The following is a 19696-nucleotide window of genomic DNA, read 5'->3' as shown; positions in this document are numbered from 1 at the left end:
CCAGAAGACAGCTAGACATCAATATCTTCAATGAAGTGACATATAACCGACACGTAAGAAGTTGTGTTACCCTTGCTGTTCAGCAGTCAGTGGTAAGGCAAACTGCAGTAGCTTTTTGGACTCTTTCCCGCATTGAAGCCTGTGTGCTCTCGTACAGTTGTGGAATAAGTGATTTTGAGAGTGTTTTCCTGCTTGGAATTGTGTACATTGGATTTAGACTATTGCCATAATTTTTAAAACCTCTGATTATTCATATCTCAATTGTTTTATATTTTTATGAATAGATTCGGCTCTTCTGATATGCGACCCGGCTCCCAACATTCACCTACAAGAGCCGGCTCTAAGAGCCGACTCGTTCGCGAACGAACCGTCACCACCACACATCCAGTACTAAGCGCAAGTGAGATAAGGCTCTGCTTCGTTCATCACAGGCTCGCACACCCTGTCATTCATTCTGCCCTCCCTCGCTTCGGCGCACGCTGCATTCCTCCGGTAGTTTTTGGATAGCGCATAGCGATGTTTCTCTGCAGAACGGCCTGGCAAAGATGTGGGCATTTGGCAAGGAAGTCAGCCTACCAGTTATCTAGAGATGGTGAGTATGACAAAATCGGTTCAAATGATAGCGAAGTCTTACCACATTAAAGTTGTAACGTTACATGAGACAAGATGGCAACTGTATCCCTGTTGGCTTTTCTTTCCTCTCTATGTATAGGCTAAAGGTAGCCTGTGGGTAGAGGAATATGCGTACATTTCAGAATATAACATTTTGTTCTCATGTGGTTTGGCTTAACTAAAACCGTCTCATCCCAAATTTGAAAGATGGCACCTGTTTTACATGACAAGGGACGTGAAGGTCAATTGGAATGTTGGCCAATTATGCTCTAAATCTTTTCGTTGTGTTAATTTTGATATTGGAGCGTTAAATTGTTAGATTACACATTTTAAAGAGAAACTCGTTTCCCCCATGTTCAATCCACTCCCTCAAATTATCCAAACGAGATGGGCCCCATGTAATTTTGTTACGAAATTGTTACTATGCAGAGTCCGTGGTGGACTGTGCCAACAAATCTTTAATCCTCTCCAATCGTGAATTACTTTGTTTCCTTGTCGGTGCCAGTTTGTCACTTTCCTGTCGAGGACGATTGCATGGCCTAGGTGTGCATATGATACATTATTAACCGTATTTACGAAACACGAGCTTGGAAGGCAACAATTAACTGGTTACATAACCTTGTTATTAAACATCCTTAATATTTGACCTTAACTAAATCGGAGGCGGTATAGATATGGTTCCTACTTTTGCTCACGTGGTAAAGAACGTGTGACGGGCGTCTCAATGTATGGACTGCGGACAAAAGCACGCGTCACCATACAGCGCCCTCTGCGGGACCACGCACCAATGAACTTGCATTCTCCTGAACAGAAAACGGTAACTCATTGCATTTCGACGCCGCTTTAAACCTTAATATAAAATACTTTCACTAGTCATCGATTTTAGAAATCAGACAACCATATGCTGTGCTGACAACTACAGGTAACTGCCATTCTGGGCGTTTTTATACGTGACCCTAAGCATGATGGGATGTTAATTGCTTAATTAACTCAGGAACCACACCTGTTTTCAACATACTTAGTATTAATCAAGTGTTTATTTTTATTTTGGTAGTTATTTACAGTTAAGCTTCTGACAGAAAACCTACTAAATGTTTCCCTGTGTGCTTTACCTTGCACTATTTTCCTTCACCTTTCAGTGGAATCTACACACTGTTTGTTGGCACCATGGCATTGCTCATTCTTTGCTGTAGCCCCTGCAGAAACTGGTTTAGCTACTCTTAGAAATGGCCCAAGGGCTAAGCAACGATAGCAACATGACATGAGCTTTTGCTCCAGCATTCTCCCCACTGACACACACACACACAAATATGAGCTTGTCCGATGTCCTGCTACCAAACACCATTGGTGGCATTTTAGGGGATTACGCAACACTGGCCCCTGATTTGCGTTTGTACAGCATACAACTCTACATGCACAAAAGGGACTCATGTTATCGCAGTGGGACCCTTCCTGCCCACTCCCCTCCCTTGACCAGTATTTAGGCACAGGGCGGGTATCATAGCTTAATCCTATGACATTGATCCACGGCCACTTGTGTTATCACAATCCCACGCCACTATAACCCTGGGACTGCAGTGGGGGTTGAACCGATTAGCTGGTCTAGAGCCTTGTTACAGAGGTAGGGCCACAGTGATTGGATTACAGGGATGAGAACTTTGAGGGTTAAAATCCCCCTGCAGTGACACTCCCTATTTTGCCATCGGGGTGTTCCTTTTTGAAAGGAGAACCTACTGGTGCTCTTCCAATGGGACTAGTTATGTCTTGACTAAACTCTAGACAGAATTTAACTTGAGCCTAAATAACTGGTCCCCCACTTATGCTCACTCATTGTGAAAGGCTTGCAGGCTCTCCTGTTAGTTTGGGGTGTGCTTGTTTGCTGTACGAGTGAAACCGGGGAGTGACTTGCTGTACATTGTGTCCTCAACTGTAGCTACTTGACCCATTTTATTTCCACCGTGGCAAAGCTGTAACAAGTGCAAGTCTGTCTGCACGATAGCTGTATATGCACGTCTGTCTTCGTGGGTTGTGTGTGTCAGTCACAAAGACAGTCGTCTAGAAGTGCGTGCTTGTGGTGTTATAAGTGTGCGTAAGATTGTCCATCTTTGTTGTCCGTGTCTATGCCGTTTGTGCGCCTGTCTGCCATGAGGGCAGGGCACTGAGGAGGAAACGCTGACTCTGGTCCAAGTCTTGGCGTAAGTAAGCAAAGCGCCTGGCTACACTGTTTTTTTCTGCTGATGTAATGGCACTCCGGGAAAGCAAAGTGAAAGAACTATGTGAAATGACAAAGCATCCCCTTGTGCTGATTATCATAAGAAATATGCTGCAGGAGAAAGAGGAATATTGGTGGTGGGTCATTTGACCTGCTTTTGAATATTGCTATTGCACTGACCTTCTAGGCAAATTACGTTAGCTAGAATTCGACAAAACTTTTATTTTACACTAGCCTATTTCGCTTTATTCCTTTTGCCTAGTGTTAGTCTGGTTGGAGTTCTACCAGCCGACCACTGTTTTTCAGTTGGAGTCAAATGAGCACTGACAGGCATATTCCTGGACACCTAAACCCGTTCCACCTAATCCAATAAAAAATCCAGGGATCACGCTTCAACAAATCCTCTGTCCTCATGCTTCCCTCTCACTGCATTAGGTCGATCCTATTGTAATCTTTTTAAACCAATCTCGTGCGGTCAAGATCAAATGTTGAATATCCTGTGACATCTACCGTGTTTCCTGATTACCTCTGAAGGCCGGGTGACCTTTACTGATTTTTTTTTTGTAGTGCTGCCACGGCGACAGATGTCGTCGCTCCCCGGTGGTACTGGGGATAACATCATCTATGCCCTGCTGTGTGGTGGGGCCTTTGTTGGAGCAGTCGCCTATGTGAGTATACACTTGTAAATGTATACTTTTATCTGTTTGAGTTTAGATGACGTAGCTCATAGGGGGAAAAATAATACCAGACTGGCCTTTTTCCATAAACCTTTTAACTTTATAATGTGCTCTTTTATTCTGTTACATGGCTAAAGTTGCCCTCAGAAGAATGTTATAATGTGTTTCATTGGTAGAGTTAAATATGTAACTATTTTGAGCATTGAAATTATCTTTTGTTTCTTCTAACAGACGTACAGCACTGTGACCACAGACCACGCCAGATTCACCGACCGTGTGGCGGATATCAACGCTCGTCCCAAGGCTGAGTGGGTTCCCAAACCATGGCCCCCCAAGAGTAAGTCTCCCCTCACCCACCGTCTTACCTCACAACCTCACCCACCGTCTTACCTCACAACCTCACCCACCGTCTTACCTCACAACCTCACCCATCGTCTTACCTCACAACCTCACCCATCGTCTTACCTCACAACCTCACCCACCGTCTTACCTCACAACCTCACCCACCGTCTTACCTCACAACCTCACCCACCGTCTTACCTCACAACCTCAACTAACCCCTCGTGTCATTCACCTCCCAGGTTATTGGATTAGACCCTGTTTGGTTTGGGGTTTAACGACTGTGACCCCCCCCCCCCCCCTCCCTTCCCTCAGTTCAGTGGCCTCAGCTCTCTCTATTCATGAGTCATGGTTGGCAGTGCAGCTCAAAGGCCGTCCTGTCTGTGTGAGGCAGAAAGAGATGTGAGCCAAGCTAGAGTTTGTGGGACAGCAGGCCTGGATAATCCTCTACTTATGACCAAGGAATGTCACTGAGTGACCACGCACCTACAACTATAGCCTGGCTATTCGGTGTGTGTCCCCCCGGGAGAGCCTTTCTGATGCAGTAGACAGCCTGCTGAGTTCATTAGAATTCACACACACGCTGATAGTTGTCTCCGTCCCCCCCCCCCCCCCCCTGTCGTTGTCATAGTGTATTAATAACTGTTGACCCAGACGGGACAGCCCAGTCAACTCTGTTGGCGGCAATAACAAGCGGTCAGTAGTTTTGGCCAGACCACCATTGACTCTTAGCCAAGCGGGCCAGCCAGCCCCCCCCCCCCCCCCCCCCCACGTTCTCCAGGCAGCTGTCGGAGCCCTGCATATCGCTCTCAAGTCATCCCACTATCACTCCTCACTTTAGCCATAATCACTTCCTACAAACACACTCCGTGTCCAATACCGTTCTATTTATATGACCAGCTATTATGTCATCCAACAGTGGCCAGGCAGTTGGGTATTGATACTGGGAGAGGTCCATAATTGACTACTTCTGCTGTATAAACAGTTGAGATAAGATGTATAAGTACAGTACCTTTTGTTGTCCAGTGGTAATGGGTGTTTATTTTGGCAGGCTACAGCATAACCATAAACTCCCAACGACACAGATATCACACAAGCGCACGGCTGTCACGCTAATACAAGTGTGTAAAGATAAAACCCACCGTGCCTGTATCATATATCATAACTGGGTACAGATCAGACATGCCTACTAAGACAACCTCCTTCATATACGTACACGATTTATACACGTATCAGCCGGATCACTATAATCATACACTCCATATAATCCACATGTAAACCTGTGACAATGCGTTTCTGTCTGTTTCCAGGCAGGGATGAGGAAGAGGAGGGTGAGTTCCTATGTGTGGCTTTTATAGCTAATGTCCTTCATTTATTATAACTCACAGCCTGTTAAATAACTCTTTCTGAATGACCAATGAAACTTAGTTTTTAGACTGACTAAGCGTACCTTGGCATGGATTTGATTTTTATTCACTTTCTCTCACTGATTGCCTTGAAATGTATCTGTTTCTCTATAGTTACACTCACAAACCTAGGTTTTCCTCTTGACACGTTCACAAAACGCATTCTGAGAACCAATGCTGGCGAAAAGGAGTGGATTCAGAAATGGGTGGAGTCTTCACGTATTGCATTTCAGTGATAAAACCCCCCCCAAATGCTATGAAATGCCACGATAATCTACTTTATGGTTATTAGTGACGTCTCCACTCATCGTAGGGTTCCTTAATCCTCATTGGTTATTCACTGCAGAGCACCAATCACATCGATTCTTACACCCACGCTAGAAGGTCTCCCTGTTCTGGTTGAAAACTGCCTGAGCCATTTGCCTCATCTGATCAATCTTCAGTCAATGAATTGATCAGCAACGAGTTCTACATGCTTTTAACCTTTTTAGTCTTTAATGTGTTAAAGCATAGTGTAAATGGGATAACTGTCTGAGATTAACATGTTTATTTTAATTTAAACCCAGATAAGATGTCGGGTCTAGAACAGGTTCTGCTCTTAGAGTTTTCTGGAGTTGGTCTTGGCTTTCTGTCATTAGCTAGGTTTCCATCCAGTTCGCAACAGTCTGCAAAAATAAAATTGTGATTTTCCCACCACAGATGGTGGGAAAATGGGTTAAATTCCCATGTACAGAAAACAAGTTAAATAGGTTTCCATCGCATTCTCAGAATTGTTTTGTGATATATAGCACATGTTCCCACTCTGGTATTGGCATGTGCACGCTAGCCAACCGCTCACAGATACAGTGCTGGTATAGCCTACATGAGATTATTATGGACAATAGAGCAAGATTATTTTAATTGATGCTAGGCTGCAGTTTCACAAATCATCATGTCACCAGAATAAGACCCTTAATATTTATTGGAAAGGAGCATCAAGGTCATCACCTTGCACTTTCACCACCCTGTGAAGTTCATAATTTATTTCAGCTGTAGCCTAATAAACTGCATGCTTTCCTGAGTCGTAGTGGGAGGACCTTATATTTGTACTTTTTTTATTTCACCTTTATTTAACCAGGTAGGCTAGTTGAGAACAAGTTCTCATTTACAACTGCGACCTGGCCAAGATAAAGCAAAGCAGTGCGACACAAACAGCAACACAGAGTTACACATGGAATAAACAAACATACAGTCAATAATACAATAGAAAAAGTCGATATACAGTGTGTGCAAATGAGGTAGGATAAGGGGGGTAAGGCAATAATAGGCCATAGTGGCAAAATAATTACAATATAGCAATTAAACACTGGAGTGATAGATGTGCAGAAGATGAATGTGCAAGTAGAGATACTGGGGTGCAAAGGAGCAAAATAAATAAATAGCAGTATGGGGATGAGGTAGTTGGATGGGCTATTTACAGATGGGCTATGTACAGGTGTAGGGATCTGTGAGCTGCTCTGACAGCTGGTGCTTAAAGTTAGTGAGGGAGATCTGAGTCTCCAGCTTCAGGGATTTTTGCAGTTCGTTCCAGTCATTGGCAGCAGAGAACTGGAAGGAAATGCGGCCAAAGGAGGATCAGAGAATCACCAGCAGTACGAGCGGCATCATTGATGTATACAGAGAAGAGAGTCGGCCCGAGAATTGAACCCTGTGGCACCCCCATAGAGACTGCCAGAGGTTCGGACAACAGGCCCTCCGACTTGACACACTGAACTCTGTCTGAGAAGTAGTTGGTGAACCAGGCGAGGCAGTCATTTGAGAAACCAAGGCTGATGAGTCTGCCGATAAGAATGTGGTGATTGACAGAGTCGAAAGCCTTGGCCAGGTCAATTTTTATTTATTTTTATTTTATTTATTTCACCTTTATTTAACCAGGTAGGCAAGTTGAGAACAAGTTCTCATTTACAATTGCGACCTGGCCAAGATAAAGCAAAGCAGTTCGACAACATACAACAACACAGAGTTACACATGGAGTAAAACAACATACAATCAATGATGCAGTAGAAAAAAAATAAGACTATATACAATGTGAGCAAATGATGTGAGATAAGGGAGGTAAAGGCAAAAAATGACATGGTGGCAAAGTAAATAAAGTATAGCAAGAAAAACACTGGAATGGTAGATTTGTAGTTTGAAAAAAGTTCAAAGTTAAAATATAAATAATATGGTGCAAAGGAGCAAAATAAATAAAATAAATAAATACAGTAAGGGAAGAGGTAGTAGTTTGGGCTAAATTATAGATGGGCTATGTACAGGTGCAGTGATCTGTGAGCTGCTCTGACAGCTGGTGCTTAAAGCTAGTGAGGGAGATAAGTGTTTCCAGTTTCAGAGATTTTTGTAGTTCGTTCCAGTCATTGGCAGCAGAGAACTGGAAGGAGAGACGACCAAAGGAGGAGTTGGCTTTGGGGGTGACCAGAGAGATATACCTGCTGGAGCGCGTGCTACAGGTGGGTGCTGCTATGGTGACCAGTGAGCGGAGATAAGGGGGGACTTTACCTAGCAGGGTCTTGTAGATGACCTGGAGCCAATGTGTTTGGCGACGATTATGAAGCGAAGGCCAGCCAACGAGAGCATACAGGTCGCAGTGGTGGGTAGTATATGGGGCTTTGGTGACAAAACGGATGGCACTGTGATAGACTGCATCCAGCTTGTTGAGTAGGGTATTGGAGGCTATTTTGTAAATGACATCGCCGAAGTCGAGGATTGGTAGGATGGTCAGTTTTACGAGGGTATGTTTGGCAGCATGAGTGAAGGATGCTTTGTTGCGAAATAGGAAGCCAATTCTAGATTTCACTTTGGATTGGAGATGATTGATGTGAGTCTGGAAGGAGAGTTTACAGTCTAACCAGACACCTAGGTATTTGTAGTTGTCCACAAATTCTAAGTTAGAACCGTCCAGAGAAGTTATGCTGGACGGGCGGGCAAGTGCAGGCAGCGATCGGTTGAAGAGCATGCATTTAGTTTTACTTGTGTTTAGGAGCAGTTGGAGACCACGGAAGGAGAGTTGAATGGCATTGAAGCTCGTCTGGAGGGTTGTTAACACAGTGTCCAAAGAAGGGCCAGAAGTATACAGAATGGTGTCGTCTGCGTAGAGGTGGATCAGAGATTCACCAGCAGCAAGAGCGACATCATTTATGTATACAGAGAAAAGAGTTGGCCCAAGAATTGAACCCTGTGGTACCCCCATAGAGACTGCCAGAGGTCCAGACAGTAGGCCCTCCGATTTGACACACTGAATTCTGTCAGAGAAGTAGTTGGTGAACCAGGCGACGCAATCGTTTGAGAAACCAAGGCTACTGAGTCTGCCGATGAGGATGTGGTGATTAACAGTCAAAAGCTTTGGCCAGGTCAATGAATACGGCAGCACAGTATTGTTTCTTATCGATGGCGGTTACGATGTCGTTTAGGACCTTGAGCGTGGCTGAGGTGCACCCATGACCAGCTCTGAAACCAGATTGCATAGCGGAGAGGGTGCGGTGGGATTCAAAATAGTCGGTAATCTGTTTGTTGACTTGGCTTTCGAAGACCTTAGAAAGGCAGGGTAGGATGGATATAGGTCTGTAGCAATTTGGGTCAAGAGTGCCACCTCCTTTGAAGAGGGGGATGACAGCAGCTGCTTTCCAATCTATGGGAATCTCAGACGACACGAAAGAGAGGTTGAACAGGCTAGTAATAGGGGTTGCAATAATTTCGGCAGATAATTTTAGAAAGAAATTGAGAGATTGTCAAGCCCAGCTGATTTGTAGGGGTCCAGATTTTGCAGCTCTTTCAGAACATCAGCTGAATGGATTTGGGAGAAGGAGAAATGGGGAGGCTTGGGCGAGTAGCTGTGGGGGGTGCAGTGCTGTTGAATGCAGTAGGGGTAGTTAGGTGGAAAGCATGGCCAGCCGTAGAAAAATGCTTATTGAAATTCTCAATTATAGTGGGCTTATCGGTGGTGACAGAGTTTCCTATCCTCAGTGCAGTGGGCAGTTGGGAGGAGGTGTTCTTATTCTCCATGGACTTTACAATGGCCCAGAACTTTTTAGAGTTGGAGTTGCACGAAGCAAATTTCTGTTTGAAAAAGCTAGCCTTGGCGTTTCTAACTGCCTGTGTGTATTGGTTTCTAACTTCCCTAAAAAGTTGCATATCGTGGGGGCAGTTCGATGCTAATGCAGAACGCCACAGGATATTTTTGTGTTGGTTAAGGGCAGTCAGGTCTGGGGAGAACCAAGGGCTATATCTGTTCCTGGTTCTAAATTTCTTGAAAGGGGCATGCTTATTTAAAATGGAGAGGAAGGCATTTTTAAAAAATAACCAGGCATCCTCTACTGATGGGATGAGGTCAATATCCTTCCAGGATACCAGGGCCAGGTCGATTAGAAAGGCTTGCTCGTTGAAATGTTTCAGGGAGCGTTTGACAGTGATGAGTGGAGGTCGTTTGACCGCTGACCCATTACGGGTGCAGGCAATGAGGCAGTGATCGCTGAGATCTTGGTTGAAAACAGCAGAGGTGTATTTAGAGGGCACGTTGGTTAGGATGATATCTATGAGGGTGCCAGTGTTTGCGGCTTTGGGGTTGTACCTGGTGGGTTCATTAATAATTTGTGTGAGATTGAGGGCATCAAGCTTGGATTGTAGAATGGCTGGGGTGTTAAGCATGTCCCAGTTTAGGTCACCTAGTAGCACGAGCTCTGAAGATAGATGGGGGCAATCAATTCACATATCGTGTCCAGAGCACAGCTAGGGGCCGAGGGGGGTCTATAGCAGGCGGCAACGGTGAGAGACTTGTTTTTGGAGAGGTGGATTTTTAAAAGTAGAAGTTCAAATTGTTTGGGTACAGACCTGGATAGCAGGACAGAACTCTGCAGGCTATCTCTGCAGTAGATTGCAACACCGCCCCCTTTTGTCGTTCTATCTTGTCTGAAAACGTTGTAGTTAGGGATGAAGATTTCACAGTTTTTGGTGGACTTCCTAAGCCAAGATTCAGACACAGCTAGGACATCCGGGTTGGCAGAGTGTGCTAAAGCAGTGAATAAAACAAACTTAGGGAGGAGGCTTCTAATGTTAACATGCATGAAACCAAGGTTATTACGGTTACAGAAGTCATCAAAAGAGAGCGCCTGGGGAGTAGGAGTGGAGCCAGGCACTGCAGGACCTGGATTCACCTCTACATCCCCAGAGGAGCAGAGAAGAATAAGTATGAGGGTACGGCTAAAAGCTATAAGAATTGGTCGTCTGTGACGTCCAGAATAGAGAGAAAAAGGAGCAGGATTCTGGGGGCGATAAAATAGCTTCAAGGTATAATGTACAGACAAAGGTATGGTGGGATGTGAGTACAGAGGAGGTAAACCTAGGCATTTAGTGATTATGAGAGAGATATTGTCTCTAGAAACATCATTGAAACCAGAATATGTCATAGCATGTGTGGGTGGAGGAACTGAGAGGTTGGATAAGGTATAATGAGCAGGGCTAGAGGCTCTACAGTGAAATAAGCCAATAAACACTAACCAGAACAGCAATGGACAATGCATATTGACATTAAGGAGAGGCATGCTTAGCCGAGTGATCATAAGGGTCCAGTGAGATTCAGACAGCTAGCCGGACCATAGGTAGCAAGCTGGTGGAAGATGGGAGGGAGGTCTGTTTTTAGCCACCTCGTGCGTTTCCGTCTGTGGGTTAGTGGGGTTCCGTGTGGAAGGGGGGACCTGTCCAAGTTGGCAAAATAGTTAGTTATAGTGGCCCAAGAAAAGTGTCCGATAGACCTATTCAGATCGCAGCCGAAAAGACAGCTAACGATTAGCCGGCCGCAGATGGGCGATCAGGTTACGTCGCGACGGAGGGGCCAGTTGGATAACCCCCTCGGGCAGATAACGTCGGTGGTCCAGTCGTGAAGACCCGGTGGGGCTCCGCATCGGCAGTAAAACGGGTCAGGATAGGTGAGTTGTAGCCCAGGAGACACTTCAGCTGGCTAGCTCAGGAATAGCCCACGAGTGGCTGACGGAACTCTTCAGCTGGCTAGCTGGCTAGCTCCGTAATAATGTGTTAATTCCGTGACCGACGTTGCCAATAGTCACTCAGGTAGCAGCTAGTTAGCTGCAAGATCCAGGTGTAAATGTCCAGAGCCTGCGGTAGAAATCGGGGAAAGGAGAGAGAATAGGTCCGATATGCTCTGGTCTGAGTCGCGCTGTACAAAAACTGGCGATAGCTTTTCGAGCTAATGGATAGCTGAGGACAGCTAACCGTGGCTAGCTGAACTTCAACGTTAGCCAGTGAAAATGGCTAACCTCTGGCTAGCTTCTGTTGTGGAATTCAGATGAGGTAAATAATACTTTCTTTTTAAATTGGTGAGGCGGGTTGCAGGAGAGTGCTTTGAGGTTGAGTATTTAGAATAAAAAAAAAGTAAAAAGATAAGTGAAGAAAAAAATATGTAAATATATATATACATGGGACACGACAGGACGTCTGAACTGCTACGCCATCTTGGATTAGTTGCCAATGAATACAGCTGCACAGTATTGTCTCTTATCGATGGCGGTTATGATATCGTTTAGGACCTTGAGCGTGGTTGAGGTTGTTGGGCTGTTGACCGAAGTAGGGGTAGCCAGGTGGAAAGCATGGCCAGCCGTAGAGAAATGCTTATTGACATTCCCAATTATCGTGGATTTATTGGTGGTGACAGTGTTTCCTAGCCTCAGTGCAGTGGGCAGCTGGGAGGAGATGCTCTTATTCTCCATGGACTTCAGTGTCCCAGAACTTTTTGGAGTTTGTGCTATAGGATGCAAATATCTGTTAGGAAAGCAAAGGCTAGCTTTTTCAAACTGCTTGTGTATATTGGTTCCTAACTTCCCTGAAAAGTTGCATATCGCGGGGGCTATTCGATGCTTATGCAGTATGCCACAGTATGTTTTTGTGCTGGTCAAGGGCAGTCAGGTCTGGAGTGAACCATGGGCTATATCTGTTCCTGGTTCTACATTTTTTGAATGGGGCATGCTTATTTAAGATGGTGAGGAAAGCACTTTTAAAGAATAACCAGGCATCCTCGACTGACGGAATGACATCAATATCCTTCCAGGATACCCGGGCCAGGTCAATTAGAAAGGCTTGCTCGCTGAAGTGTTTTAGGCAGCGTTTGACCGTGATGAGGGGTGGTCGTTTGACCGCAGACCCATTACGGACACAGGCAATGAGGCAGTGATCGCTGAGATCCTGATTGAAGACAGCAGAGGTGTATTTGGAGGGCAGGTTGGTTAGGATGATATCTATGAGGGTGCCCGTGTTTACGGATTTGGGGTTGTACCTGGTAGGTTCATTGATAATTTGTGTGAGATTGAGGGCATCAGGCATAGATTGTAGGATGGCCGGGGTGTTAAGCATGTCCAAGTTTAGGTCACCTAACAGCACGAGCTCTGAAGATGGATAAGGGGCAATCAATTCACATATGGTGTCCAGGGCACAGCTGGGGGCAGAAGGTGGTCTTTTTGGAAGCAGCAACGGTGAGAGACTTGTTTCTGGAAAAGTGGATTTTTAAAAGTAGAAGCTCAAATTGTTTGAGCACAGACCTGGATAGTAAGACAGAATTCTGCAGGCTATCTCTGCAGTAGATTGCAACTCCGCCCCCTTTGGCAGTTCTATCTTGTCAGAAAATGTTATAGTTAGGGATGGAAATTTCTGTGTTTTTGAGGGTCTAAGCTAGGATTCAGACATGGCTAGGACATCTGGGTTGGCAGAGTGTGCTAAAGCAGTGAATAAAACAAACTTAGGGAGGAGGCTTCTAATGTTAACATGCATGAAACCAAGGCTTTTACGGTTACAGAAGTCAACAAATGAGAGTGCCTGGGGAATGGGAGTGGAGCTAGGCACTGCAGGACCTGGATTAACTTTTACATCACTAGAGGAACAGAGGAGCAGTAGGATAAGAGTACGTCTAAAGGCTATAAGAACTGGTCGTCTAGTACGTTATGGACAGAGAGTAAAAGGAGCAGGTTTCGGGGCACGGTAGAATACATGTCATAGCGTGACTCCCAAGTTTACTTCGATAGGATGGTTATTATATCAATATTTGCGCATAAAAAGCATTTTCATCACCATTTCTCTAATTAATTTTACAGACACAAAAAGATCCCACCTTGTCTAGCGTGTTTTGTCGACGTTTGGAAAGTTTAGACTTGCTGTTTCAATCAGGCCTGTCAAAAAAATTCTGACACGTACTTTTAACATGCATAAAAAGGTTGGCTGGAAACCTGGTTAATGCCAGAAAAGATTGTTAGGGGACCATAAGCATCTGGTTGGTGTAAAACCTACTGTTGATGGTAATATTTGGAAGGACCTGTTCAGAAATAGTTTGCCTGCACAAAATATTTAGGTTTCTCTAGATTGTAAACTTAAGACTAATGCTGTTGATGACTTTGATATATACATTTTATTGGTGGTCCTTTGGATTCTGAAAGTAAACTCATTTTTTCCCTATCTGATCCCACCCCACCCAGCTTCTCCCATCTGACCCTAACCTATCCTTTTGTCTGAAATACCTGTTAATCAGAACAGGGGGTCCCCCTCCTTGACACTACTCCTTTCCTATTGGACGATCCATCCCAAAACACGTGTCCCCCTTCTCTTTCACTTTTAATCCTCTGTCTCCCCTTACCTCTTTAAAACCTGTACCTCTTTATTAGAGGCTCTTTATTCGCTACCAAACAGAGACAACAGGTGATGTCATCTTAGTGCGCCCTTAAGGGGGTTATGCACCTAGAATGCTAACGCACTGTTAGCATTATCAGTGCATTGCACAAGCAAGAGAATCGCGTAGGGAATTGATTATCATATTCTTGGATGTTGAACTTTAATTTTCTATAATGGTGATATTTTTATCTGATTTTAAAGTTATTTTGGTTAAAGGTTCTCTTCCTCCCTTTCCGCTAACTCTCCTATTTTTACTCTTTTCAGTGTAAAAGTAAATTGCCTACACATCAGGGGACTTTATAGCCTACTGGACTGTTTGGATGAATCTGAAAAGGGGGAAATCTCTTCTACTTTCCTGCTACGTCCCATACATTCAACTATTGTCTGTTTCTGAAAGTTTCTCTGCTGGATGCTCCCTCCTCTTATTTCCCTATTTTTGATTTGACGAACTCTTGTATGTGGCCTCTTCCAGGATGGATTAATGTTAATGGGTACATTTTAAAATTAAATATGCACAAACCACCTTGGTTGTCTCTGTGTTATTGTTGGAATTTCCAGGTACTGGTAGCTTTGAGTGGATGGTAAGATTTGCCATCTTTATCCTCTCACCCTCTACCCTCTGACCTGACCCTGTCGACCTTCACTATGTCACTTTAATTTTGCCTGCCTCCCTCTGTCATTTTTCTTCTTCTCTCCCTCCCTTTCTGTCTTTGGGTTTGCATGTGGTTCTGTAGTGAATTCTCCTGTGCAGTGATTTGCTTTGCTGGGGTTTTCCCCTTCTAGGTGGAGTGTGGTATGAGCCGGAGGTGTGGTAAGAGGAGTGGCATGGGCATGTGTGACGCGGTGTATGATTGAGTGTGTAGTTGTGCACACGGCAGCTCAGGATACAGAACTAGATCAGAGCTACACATGATCAGATATAACTTAGAAATAGTTCTTTATGTGAATATTCTGTTATTGTAGGTGTTATGTAGGGAAATTCACATGCTCTGTAAATCCACTTATTTCTTTGAGTATTGTGTTGTAGAGCATGGCTTACTCGGGCAGTGTGGTGTTGGTGCCCTTCAACGATCGATGCCATCTTTACTGATTTATACATTTTTCCCTCCCCCCCTGTTTCAGGTGAGGAAGCAGTAGCCGATGGAGAGGAGGAAGCAGAGGAGGCGGCGGCTGGAGAGGAGGCTGCAGCTGAAGAGGCTGTAGAGGCGGAAAACGTAGCAGAACCTGCTGAAGAGGCCGAGGCAGTCTCTGAAGAACCTGCTGTGGAGGCAGCCGTAGAGGAAGTGGCTGTAGTAGAAGCAGAGACTGTGGTGGAGGAGATCGCAGAGGCTGTCGCCGAGGCTGCTGAAGTCATCGTCGAGGTCGCTGAGGAGGTCGTTGAGGTGGCTAAGGAAGTAGAGGCGGCAGCAGAGGAAGTGGTCATAGTGGCCGAGGCTGTGGAGGATGCTGCAGAGGCCATTGCCGTGCCCACCATCGCCGAGGAAGCAGTTGCTGTGGCAGAGCTAGAGAGCAATGGTACGGCCGCACAGGAGGAGGTAGCTCACGAGGCTGCTGTTACTGCGGAGTAACAGGCGCGTACACTGTCCTTCACCACCAGCCCAACACACATACACACTGATAGACAAGCAACTAGAAGAAGGTTAGGTGTGCACTATTTACCCACACCATATAATACAGTACCACCTAAAACTGATCCCACCTTTTCCAAAAACCACTTTAGCGCTTGACTCCTCAGATATAAAGGTTCTTCTCTGGAAAGAACACATTTTATTTATTAGAGTTTATATAGATGGCAGAGGTGTAATTAATGATATGACTGATTAAGTTAAAGTGAGAAGACTGAGTAGAATATTGTTATTTCCCCCCTTCACACTAGAAGCTTCCAGACTTTGTGGGGTTTGATTACTTTATGTAGTTCAGTCTCTCCTGGCTGTGTACAGTATAGTTGTTGTGATTCCTGGAGATGGTAAAAGCCCTAAAAAGCTTTCACTGCTGAGGCTGTTTTTTCCTGAATTCCCTATCCAATCAGAACAGCAGATCGCCACAGTGAGACCCTTTAGAAAGTGTCAGTGATGTCATCAATGCTATCTCTTACACAGTCTCTTGCACAGATGTAATGGTTTCAACCTTGTATCATTACAGTAAGGATAAAACTACACAGCTGCAAATCACTTCTCCCTCCAAACTACCTTTTCACCCTTCTCCCTTCCTCTCAAACATTGCCCACTCATCTTTCACCATTCTGTTTACGATCTCCACTGACCTAGCGTATCAACAATCTTTAAGCTCTCACCTGCCTTGCCTCAGAGGCCCGCCGTCTCATGCGAACACAATCAGGAAAACACCTCCAACGAGCCATTTGATTATTTTGTTTGTAATGTGTACGCCCAGTCCACGGCTAACCAATGACTAATACTCAGGGTTTATTTGGGAGATATTACATTTACTGTACTTTTTTTAAGCCTCTTTTAATACGCTTCTCTGCCAGATATCACCGAGTTGGTACACGCCGACGTAATGATAAAAGCTTTGTTTAACCTAACCCGCTGCACAGCTCATGCAGCCATGTGATAGCTTCTGCTAGTACAGAGAACCCTACCTGTGCAAGCTCTGTAACTGTAACACAACAAACTGTTGCCGTGTGTTTTATTCTTCACTGTAAAACTGGAACTTTGAGGGAAAGACCTCGTAAGGTTAACTTGATGAACTCAACCATTCAGATTTTGCTCTTTTTTTAAAAACTGGTTAACGCAGTGAGTCGTTGTGTAATGGGATTTCATCGAGCCAAACAATAAAAGTATTGAGAAACTGGAAAGATCCCTTACCGTGTTTAATTTGTCTGGAATTGGTTTGCTTGCGCTAGTACGCTACGCTTGTAGGGCTTTTTTGCTGCAGAATATCATTGTCTTTCCAAAACAATAGTTTCCATCACAAGGAAAAATAATGAGACAATCTGCCTTCAGAATGTTATAAATGTGATAATTGCGTAAATATCGAACACCTTTAACTAAACATTATAATATATTTTGATATAATATACTATAGCTTTACCATTAAGGACCTGGGGATAAATCCACCACACTGACACGAGTTAATTCTTCTCTGCACTGTTGCCCCACGAGTCTACAACTTATTTACTTTAGACCAGCACACAAATCAGAATATCCCTAGTTGTGAAAATATGTCAAGACCAATGTGTTTCAAATCAAACCATTATCCCATTTGGTGTGTGTGTGTGTTTGTGTGCCTTTGTGATATTTGGCAGGAAGGCATTTTATTTGAGGTGGCCTCTTTTTATAAAGGGTGGTGGACAACATGCAAAAATATGGTCTTTACATGTATATTCTGATACACTTATTTTAATGTCTGTATTCACATTGGACATGACTCATTCACACTTCTATTCTTACAAGGCATTTTGTGCTGCATACATGCACTGTATGTGGAATTTTTATGCTCAGTTAACTGCTATTCCAGACACTTCCTTCATCACTTCCTGTACCCTCATCTGCTCAAGGGAACGATGTAGTGGTACACTGCAATGCCTTTCTTTGCTATGCCTGCTATCTGCACCTATGCCACTGCTGGTTGGAGGTGCTATTGCAGGACTGGCTCAATGGAATGGAGTCAAACGTGGTTTCCATATGTTTGAAACCATTCCATTCATGCCATTCGGACGTTAAAATGAGCCTGTCCTATAGCTCCTCCCACCAGCCTCCACTGTGTAGGGGTTGAAATTCTGCACCTGTAGGCTCCATCCTAACCCACTCAACACCACCCATTCTCCTGCGGTCACTCAGTGCTCTGGTGGGTACATTCTTTCCGTTGTCTGTTAGCCCGCATTGGTCAAATGCATTTCTGCTTTGCATTATTCACCGAAAATGTGCCCCCCAAAAAATGTACATGTCTTAGTTGAAATGTGGGAATTTTGGAAAACAAGTGAGGAATAATAGAGGTCAATGCCACAATGCACGGTGAAGGTCTATGTTCACCTCGAACTGGACAATATTGATGCAAATGCAAAAAATAGTCTCAACCCATTTGGATTGCCATTTTCTCTCTGAAGTAGCACTAGCTAACGCCTGTCTGTCTTTCGTTTTTGCAAAGATGTAACTTTGTTTGTACAACACAAGCTACCTTCTTCGGTTTAGTCTCACTGCGTCTTTCAACTAGCATGGCTTCCCTGTAAGTCATTGACTTCTGTCTGGCTAATGGCTAAGTGGTGTTTGTCTGCTCTTGTTCGTATTCTCCCTAACCCATGAAGTCCAGTGATGGTAACGTTTCTGGTTAAACTGCACTTTTATAACAAGAATGTGTCACCATCTCTTGGGATTTGTACACAAAATACTACAACTTCCATGATGGCATGGCTAACTGCTTCTATTTTTCTCGGTCGCCTTTTTACGCATCACAATGGGTGAGTGTGGTACAGTGACTTATTCCACATTTTGTTATGTTACAGCATTATTCTGAAATGGACAAAAAAATAATAATCTAGACATTACCCATGATAAAAACAGGTTTAGAAATGTTTGCAAATGAATTAAAAAAATAAACTGATATCACATTTACATACAGTACCAATCAAAAGTTTGGACGCACCTACTCATTCCAGGGTTTTTCTTTATTTTTCCTATTTCCTACATTGTAGAATAATAGTGAAGACATCAACTATGAAATAACACATGGAATCATGTTGTAACCCAAAAAATGTGAAACAAATCAAAATATATTTGAGATTCTTCAAAGTAGCCACCCTTGGCCTTGACAGCTTTGCACACTTTTGCCATTCTCTCAACCAGCTTCATGAGGTAGTCACCTGGAATGCATTTAAATTAACAGGTATGCCTAGTTAAAAGACAATTTGGGGAATTCCTTAAATGCTCAAATAAGAAAAGAGAAAGGACAGTCCATTATTACTTTAAGACATGAAGTTCAGTCAATCCGGAACATTTCAAGACTTCAAGTGCAGTCACAAAAACCATCAAGCTCTATGATGAAACTGGCTCTCACGAGGACTGCCACAGGAAAAGAAGACGAGTTACCTCTGCTGCAGAGGATACATTCATTAGAGTTAACTGCACCTCATATTGCAGCACAAATAAATGCTTCACACAAGTAACAGACACATCTCAATATCAACTGTTCAGAGGAGACTGTGTGAATCAAGCCTTCATGGTCAAATTGCTGCAAAAAAACACTACGAAGAAGAGACTTGCTTGGGCCAAGAAACACGAGCAATGGGCATTAGACCGGTGGAAATCTGTTCTTTGGTCTGATGAGTCCAAATTTGAGATTTATGATTCCAACCGCCTTGTCTTTGTGAGACGCAGAGTAAGTGAATGGATGATCTCCTCGTGTGTAGTTCCCACCGTAAAGCATGGAGGAGGCGGTGTGGGGGTGCTTTACTGGTGACACTAGTAACCAGCATGGCTACCACAGCATTCTGCAGCGATAAGCTATCCCATCTGGTTTGCGCTTAGTGGGACTATCATTCGTTTTTCAACACGACAATGACCCAAATACACCTCCAGGCTGTGTAAGGGCTATTTGACCCAGGAGAGTGATGGACTGCTGCACCAGATGACCTGGCATCCACAATCACCCGACCTCAACCAAATTGGGATGGTTTGGGATGAGTTGGATCGCAGAGTGAAGGAAAAGCAGCCAACAAGTGCTCAGCATATGTGGGAACTCCTTCAAGACTGTTGCATTCCTCATGAAGCTGGTTGAGAGAATGCCAAGAGTG

General features: G+C 44.2%; 1 protein-coding gene across 5 annotated transcripts in view; it reads left to right on the top strand.

Moving 5' to 3' along the window:
* Positions 1-380: 380 nt before the first annotated feature.
* The window catches only part of LOC115172229 (ETS-related transcription factor Elf-2), a 31042-nt gene continuing 11726 nt past the window's right edge, over positions 381-19696 (top strand). For 2 of the 5 annotated variants that reach the window (XM_029729485.1, XM_029729473.1), the window contains exons 1-5: positions 382-592; positions 3392-3492; positions 3733-3838; positions 5151-5171; positions 15070-15462. In XM_029729485.1, the coding sequence (XP_029585345.1) occupies positions 517-592; positions 3392-3492; positions 3733-3838; positions 5151-5171; positions 15070-15462 (697 nt within the window). In that variant the 5' untranslated portion in view covers positions 382-516. Of the gene's footprint in view, positions 593-3391; positions 3493-3732; positions 3839-5150; positions 5172-14211; positions 14471-15069; positions 15463-19696 lie in introns of those variants that run through there. The other 3 variants (XM_029729504.1, XM_029729511.1, XM_029729493.1) reach the window with 3 other exon arrangements.

This window comes from Salmo trutta, chromosome 3, assembly GCF_901001165.1.
Source record: "Salmo trutta chromosome 3, fSalTru1.1, whole genome shotgun sequence".
Classification (NCBI taxonomy): Eukaryota; Metazoa; Chordata; class Actinopteri; order Salmoniformes; family Salmonidae; genus Salmo; species Salmo trutta.
This window is presented reverse-complemented; position numbering and strand designations above follow the sequence as displayed.